Source organism: Gavialis gangeticus, unplaced genomic scaffold (genome assembly GCF_001723915.1).
Source record: "Gavialis gangeticus isolate Ggan-Ray unplaced genomic scaffold, GavGan_comp1, whole genome shotgun sequence".
Lineage (NCBI taxonomy): Eukaryota > Metazoa > Chordata > Crocodylia > Gavialidae > Gavialis > Gavialis gangeticus.
The window spans coordinates 59,597,179-59,604,921 of NW_017729032.1; the positions used below are offsets into that span (position 1 = coordinate 59,597,179).

Below are 7,743 nucleotides of genomic sequence, written 5' to 3' on the forward strand. Positions count from 1 at the left end.
CCCTCAACATTCACCGCCCAATCATGCTTGGAGTCCCACCAAGTCTCCGTAATCCCCACAATGTCCGGGCTGGTGTCAGCCAGCAGGAGGGCGAGTTCCTCCTGCTTGTTCCCCATGCTACGGGCATTAGTGTAGAGGCATTTCAGGCCTCCTGGAGATGTGGATACTGACCCCCTAGTCCCAGCGATCCCCTTATCCCCATCTCTTCAGGTGTCTGTACATGTGGCTATGGGTAGTTTTTCAACCACAACAACAACTGTGAGAGAATTCTCCCAGATTATCTGAATGTGTACATTCAGCCTTAGTAAAATATTTTTTCCAATCACACTTTTACAAAGGTAGTTATGGAATTTTTATGGTATGCATAACACGTCATAAAAGTGTCATGGTGAAATAAAGCTAGCCTATAATAGTTCAGCAAACATTTTTGTTTACTGGCCCTGTTAGTTTACGTGCCGCACATATAGTCAGCAGAGCCTTGTGCCATGACTGTAAACTTTTTATTTTAAAAAACCGTGTTAAAAACCAATACAGGAATTTCCATTTACGTTTTAAAAAAGTTTGTTCACATGTTGAAGGAAAATATGTTAGCAACATCTTCCAGCAGAATCCATCTTTAAAAAAGTAAAACTCTAGGTACAGAGCTGTCCTACAGTACATCCTCTACAGTTTAATTTAATCACATAATCGGATATCAGAGTCCTCTCTATCATCTTCTATAACTGGAACAAGGGTTTCTCTTAAATAGATGATATTCAGTTGGGTTACACATTGCCACAGATACTAAAATCATGAAGAGAGTGCACACTGCATTTCACCAACAAAGCAAGACTGTTCTATATACTGTCATACCTTCTCTAGCTTATAGAGTTCATTCAGTTATTCGCCTTTAAAATCATTTAAGTTTTCCAAGGAAAAATACTAAAAATCCAAGGGCTAAGTTCTGTGTCCACTTATATTCATGGGGTAGCTTGACTGTCAAAGCTGGTTACACAAAAAGCCTGGATATATTTATTGGGGTTAAAGCAGTACAAGTGAGAGCAGAATTTGACCCATGACTGTAAACATTCACAGAAGTTATATAGTACAGCAATCAGGAGATGTAACCTGCTCAGGGTATCATTATTATAATTCATGTAGGGGCAATGCTCAAAAGTATACCCTGGAGAAATATTTAAAAGAATATTTGCAGATCTGTAAGTGTTCCTGCCTAGCTAAAAACATACTCAATTAAAAAGCAATTCATTTCTATCTGAATACAGTACATTATTTCTAACTTTTCTTCTGGTCTGACTCAGATTAGAATTCAATTCAGCAGCAGGCCCATGACAACATTTCATGTACCATTTAAAAAAAAAAACAAGTCCAGTCAGTCTCCCCATGGCATCCTATTGATGCTATACAAATTACTCATGCATATAAAGGAGAGAATAGATTCTAAGAGCCATATAAGGACCTTGTTCTGTGCACACAACTCCCACTGACATTAACAAGAGTTATGCATCTAGGCAAAGGAACATCTACAGCCTTAAGTGTCTAATTTCAATCTAGGTGTTCTTTCTACATTAACCACACTTTACCATACAAAATGTAAAAGACTGAGAGGCAAAAAAAGATACAGAGTAGGTATACTATCATCCCCATATAATTTAGCTGCCAATTGTTTTATTTACAAAAATCAGTGTTTAAAGTCCCTGATCCTGTGAGGAACCAAACATTCAACTCATTAGGACTAGTGACAGTCAAGGATGCCCAGTTTTTACTAGACCAGACCCTGTTTTCTTTGTTAAGCAAAAGTATTTGTGAATTTGTTTGCAGTCAAACATAGGATCAGTTTCCCAGAACCACTTTACCCTCTTCGTGTCTTCCCTCTCCTTCCCCAACTCTAAATCAGGTCATGCTCTCATTGAAGTCAGTGAACATTATGCAACTGAGCTCAATGGGGACAGGGCCAGTCTGTGTCAAGCAACTACTGTAGTCTTCAAAAAAATGCCTCTCTTGTCAGAAAGATGATAGCATTTATTGCCATCCACTCTGGGGTAGACTTGTCTGCAGTGAAAATGGTGCTCCTGGTGCAGAGGGATAGCTGGCAAAACCATCAGTTTGAGCTGGATAGCTCTCCAGACCTGAAGCTGGATGTGCCTTCAAGAAAGAAAAACAAAATAGGTAAGAAAGTCCCTGCTTTTTAAAAACACAAAGAATAAAACAAGATGTGCATAAAATTATTCTTTAGCACAAATAAGAACATTCAATTAAAGCAATATTAGAGTAATATCCGATGGTCTACAGACAAGGGAAGCTGAACAAAGTTTCGACAGAGGAATTATTCCCCTGAAATGCTAGGGAGTGAAAAAAATTTCTGATTCACAGGGAGAGTAAACAGAAGGAAGATCAAATGTTTTCATTTTCTAGAGGGGTGGCCTCTCAGAAGACTTCAAGCAGGACAAGGTTTGAGAAGAGTTTCACTACTTTGTAGACCATTCTTTCCTAACTTTATTTTAGCTTTAAACTGAGGGTCCAAAGTGAACAACTTGTAATAAGCCCCTGCCTCCTTTAACTTGCAACACATTAGCTGCTCTTTGTTAGCAGCTTGTGTGCTTTGCAGCTGCCCCACCTTAAGCAGAGTGGCAATATATTAAGTGGTCTGCTTAAGATCACAAAAGGAACAGTGGTACTTAATATGCTGTCCAGAGATTCACTTTTGGTCCACACTGGCTCCATAGTCATATTGCTGGCTTTTATTAAACAACCATCACTGTTAGGGCTGCAGCACCACCCTGATGATTGCATCTGAAGTATAAACAATAAGAACCAATTTCAGCTCTCTTAATTCCTTAGCTGCTAAGGAATTTTGTCACTATTCTGAAAAGGTTGGTCTTCAAGGCTGTTCAGGAGAGATCAAGCAAGAGCCCAAGTTCTTTCCCAGGAAGATCCTAGGAATGGATAAAAAGTATATGCAACAGTGGGTACATCCACAAGTGCAATTAATGAGACTGAATATACTCCAGCTCAATTTGAGCCAGAGCAAGTTAATCCCAATGTCACTGTCAACATATGCATTTTGTGCTGCCAGATACCACTTGCATTTGACAGGACTATCCAGCAGTGATGTAAATTACTCTACTACGCCCTAATTCCCATGCACGTGTAGATGGCAATGCTTTACTATGCAGTAAATTAGTCTGCTGTGCAGTAAAAGCATCTCGTGTAAATACACCCACTGAGCTTAAAAAGAACTTCCACTTATCCAGCACTTCTCCAGAAGCTTGATTCCCTGTTATGGGGGACATTCTCTTCCAGAAGAAGAAATCAATCACAAAGCTCAGAAAAAGGCAAAAAAAGGTAAAAGCAGCACTCCGAGCAGCATTTCATCTGGCAAACATGGCAGCTAGGACCATGGCTATGGTCATGACAATAAAGGGGCTATATCCTACTTCCAAATGTCTGGGGTCCCCTCTGAATCTATATGGACAGACATTCAAGAGGAATTACTCTTGGTCAGAAACAGAACCCAGGGTCTTCCAGTCACATCGTCCATCAACTAGATCAAGAAAGCTACCACTAGGTCTTCTTAAATTTGTTCATTCTCATTTCAGAAAGGCTCTGACACATCCAGAGCTGACAGAGGAAACCAGATGTGCAGTGCATGCTGTGCATTATTTCTTGGAGAAATAAGACTGATCTTCAGACCGAGTTGTGCGACCTCATAGCTAACTCCTTATAAGAAACCATGCTTTAAAAATCAGTTCAATATTGAACAGTTAACAACTGAGCACCTTCTCAAGTGCAGCCTAGCATCACAAAATGGACCTTACCTGTAGTAGTGCTGACTGTGCTGCCGCACTGTGCTGCAGTTCCTGCAAGGAAGATTGTGCGGCACTTTGAGGAAATCCAGGGATGCCAGGAAGAGACAAAAGACCAGGGAAAACTGTATTTCCTGGGGTCTGCAGCCCTGAAGTCAAGCTGAAATAATCAATTAAAATACAGCAGTTATTATTACACACCCACGTTCTCAACTTAGTCTATTCTAAATTTCTGACTTCATAATATATACGCTAACAGCACCTCATTTTCTAAACATCAGGGTGCCAGATTTTCCCAACAGAAACCCAGCCTTCACCTACAGCATATGTACATGCACTAGGCAGGACATTCGTATACAAATGCACTTCAGCATGGGAGCCAGTACCCCATTTGCACATGAAGGTATTTGTAGGTGAAAGTTAGACATCACTGTTTGAAAAAAAAAAAAAAAAAATAGCACTGGATGTTTTACTTAATGCAGAGAAATCTAGGACATTACCTCCTATTTATACCCATGTATGTCCACTGGTACTTATTTTGGGCCCATTCATGCAAAATCCTAGCATGGCCTAAGAGGTGCCCAGTACCCTCAACTGGTAGCTAAGGACACTCAGCACCTTACAGGATAGGTTATGGAAACTGGGATGTTACAGACTACTTACTAAATATAGACTGGCCTCCTCATCTAACTGCTACAGACAGATAGAGATAGCCTGCTGCCATAAGGGAACTCTTTTCTTTTAATATTAAAAAGTACTTCATTTCTATGACTGAAAATACCATCTAGGTCTAAAAACAAACACACTTTTCCTGAGAAAAAGGAATGGTTTTGACCTCTTTCTGAAACAGAAACATACCCAGCCTGTGCAACAAGTGCAGAGTTGAAGTTTGAGCTAAAGGCCGAGGCAAACCCTGGCAGGACCGGAGCCGGAGATGGAGCTGTGGCAGCTGCCGGCAACGGTGCAACTGCTGCTACTGTGGAAGATGCCTGGAGGCCAGGGAAAGAAGGGAGAGCAGGAGTGACAGTGGGTGTGTTAGAGACAGGAAAACCAGGGAAGGATGGATTTGATGATCCCAGAGGCCCCTGGGTGACAGAAAATAGGGAGGGAACAGCACTAGACAAATTAAGCGAAAAGGGTGGAGCAGAGACTGTTGCTGAAGCAGCGAGTCCCGAGAGAACGACTGCTGTGGTATTCACATGAGCAGCAGATACAGCTGAAGCAGTAGTAGACGGAGCAGCTAACAAAGACCCTGGCAGAGTGACCGGGGGTGTAAGTGCTGGGTTACCAGTAAAAGCAAAGTTACTGGTCAGGGACGTGAAAGGAGGAAGTCCATTAAATACAGGGGCAATCGGAGCTGAGGAACCATGTGTGGCCAAGGAAATTGAGGCAAGAGAAGTGGAGCTGTTTAAAGGAGCACTCAAAGAGGAGAGACCAGATAATGCTGGATTAAGGGAACTGGGTAAACTGACTGGTACAGAAGTTGCTGAGGTATAGGCACGCCCAAGTGCTGACAATCCTAAAGTGCCATGAGAAGAGCCAGCTGAGTGAGAAGGGCCTTTGAAGGCTGAGAGAGTAGGGCTCATGCGTTCTGTTTTCACCAGAACTGGGATACTTGTGGGCACTGGGGCTGATGAAATTTGCTGCTCATTATTAGTGGGGCTGGTGCCATGCAAGAGGGAGGATGAGGAGCCACAGCTGACTGGTATAACAGAGGGTGAAGTGCTTAAAGGTGATTGTGCAGGCAATATTGGAGGAGTGGAACTGGGATTGGCCACGGAGGGAGAAGGAAGACCTTGGAAAATGGCGAGCCCTGGAGTGGAAGAGCGTTGTGGGGTGGGTGTAGCAGATGGAGTATAACATTTGTTTACAGAGGCAGCAGGAGGGTCAGTGCTTTGATTAGTAAGAGCAGACAAGGAAGCAAGCTCACTTGTCACAACGGAAGTTAAAGCAGATGAATTGATTAACGAGGTATCGTTCGATGGCAGAAGTCCCTTCAACACAGACAAAATTGGGTTAGGCAGGTTTAGTGAACCAGAGATGGTAGTGGCAGGAGAGCTAGCAATTGCAGAGGGAACAGGACTAGAAATGCCTTGAGGAGTGGGGGGCAAAGACAAGGGGAGGCCAGCAAAAACTGATGACAATGGAGCAGAATTATTAGCTGAAGCAATTGAGGTGGTTGCAGGAAAAGGCAGGCCAGCAAATGGTGCGGCAGCAGATGCAAAAGCCTCATTAGGTGCAGGTGTAGCACATGGTGTGGAAGAACTGTGCGGAGCTGGTGCAGCAGCTGGTACAGAAGCCAGGCCAGAGAAAACTGCAGGAATGGGGGTAGAGGTTGCGCTATGAACAGACGTGACAGGAACACCAGGCAATGAAAGGGATTTAATGACAGTAGGGGTTGGGGTAGATGGCTGAGATGTATGAATGGAAGAGGACACCTGTCCTGGGAAAACAGGAAGAACTGGGGTAGACATGCTCATCCCAGGGATGAGTGGAGTTGCAGGTGCTAATGGATGGCTTATTGCCTTGACAGGTGATGGGGTAGGGATGGGAGTAGCAGCAGATGTCGAAGGATTAGAACCATGAGGAGTAAAGAGCTGATTCACTTGTGCAGAAAAAGCTGCAAAGAAATAAAACTGGTAAGAATAACTTGAAACCGACAGAAATGTTTGTGTTCAATACAAATGCGTCTTATACAATTATATTTTCAAGTATGATACACAGTAGCTAACATACAAAATTTACATATGCACACAATCTACATGAAAGCCATAAAGTCAAAACACATGTATATATGTTTAAGTCACACTACCCATATTGTATACAGTATATGCACTATTAGGTATTTTTCCAAACCATTCCATAGCATTTACTATCACTTTGAACTAGCAGAAGAGTGTGCATCTTCAAATACGCTCCTGAAGATCAAGACAGGTAGGTGGCTAATAGTCTACAGTCTAGGACCAGCACTGCTACCCCTCCTCATTAGCTCCATTTGAGGGTTAAAATTTACTCCTGGACAGATAAAGTATGTGCACCAGGATTTTAAAGAGGGGTGGATTAACAATTCAGTCAACAACTACAGAACAGTTAATTTTAGGGCCCTGCCACACATTACACTTAATACGCAATTAACCAGTTAATCATGGTTTGAGTTGAGACCTGGCTGCACATTCAATCAATGGCATGATAAAAACATATGTAATGACTTTGTGGCTGTTTTGTATCATGCCATTAATTGAACATGTGGCTAGATTGTGGGGGGCGGCCCTTGCAGGCCTTGACAGCTCACCAAAACTCATTAAGCAGGACAAAGGGGGCAAAATACAGCCCGCAGGTCAGATCTGGCCCACAGCAGGTCCCTTGGTCCCACCTGGCCCAGGTGCTACCCAGCCATGGCATATCCTGCTGCCCCCTGGGCATGCAGATGGGCTGGGGCAGTTCTGTAGCTGGATTGCCCTTCTAGCTGGATTCCTACCAGCTGCCGCCAGCACCAACCCCCAGCCCCATGGTACTGGCAGGGACCCATGTGCATAGCCCTGACTCGGCACAGCCCCAACTCACCCATCCAGGCTCAGCAGCAGTAGTACACAGTAGGTGTGGGACCAAGGGAGTACAAAGTGGGCTGGGGTTGCATGCTGTTTGCAGTGGCAGGGAGGTGCCACAGGGCATGTGGGCTCTGGGCTGTTGCAGGGTGGAGGCAGCTGCTGAGAGGCTCAGGGAGGGCACATGTGGGGGCTCCCATGCACACTACACCATACCCTCAAACCCTCCCACACAACCCCACAACCACAAACATTGCACAAGCCTCTGGGGAGGAGCCCCACTCACTGCCACACACCCACACCCCCCCAAGGTACCCTCCCCCTCCACACACCCCCAAACCCTATACCCAACATATCCCCACAAACCCACCTATACCCACACACCTACATCCACA

At 44.0% G+C, this 7,743-nt stretch overlaps 1 protein-coding gene across 1 annotated transcript in view; it reads right to left on the minus strand.

Annotated features, from left to right (window-relative positions):
* Positions 1–481: 481 nt before the first annotated feature.
* Positions 482–7,743, minus strand: part of PROSER1 (proline and serine rich 1) — a 26,941-nt gene continuing 19,679 nt past the window's right edge. Inside the window, exons 11-13 of the mRNA XM_019524336.1 lie at positions 4,662–6,423; positions 3,816–3,963; positions 482–2,142 (exon numbers count right to left, since the gene is read on the minus strand). Coding sequence (XP_019379881.1) covers positions 2,020–2,142; positions 3,816–3,963; positions 4,662–6,423 — 2,033 coding nt within the window. The 3' untranslated portion in view covers positions 482–2,019. The remainder of the gene's footprint in view (positions 2,143–3,815; positions 3,964–4,661; positions 6,424–7,743) is intronic.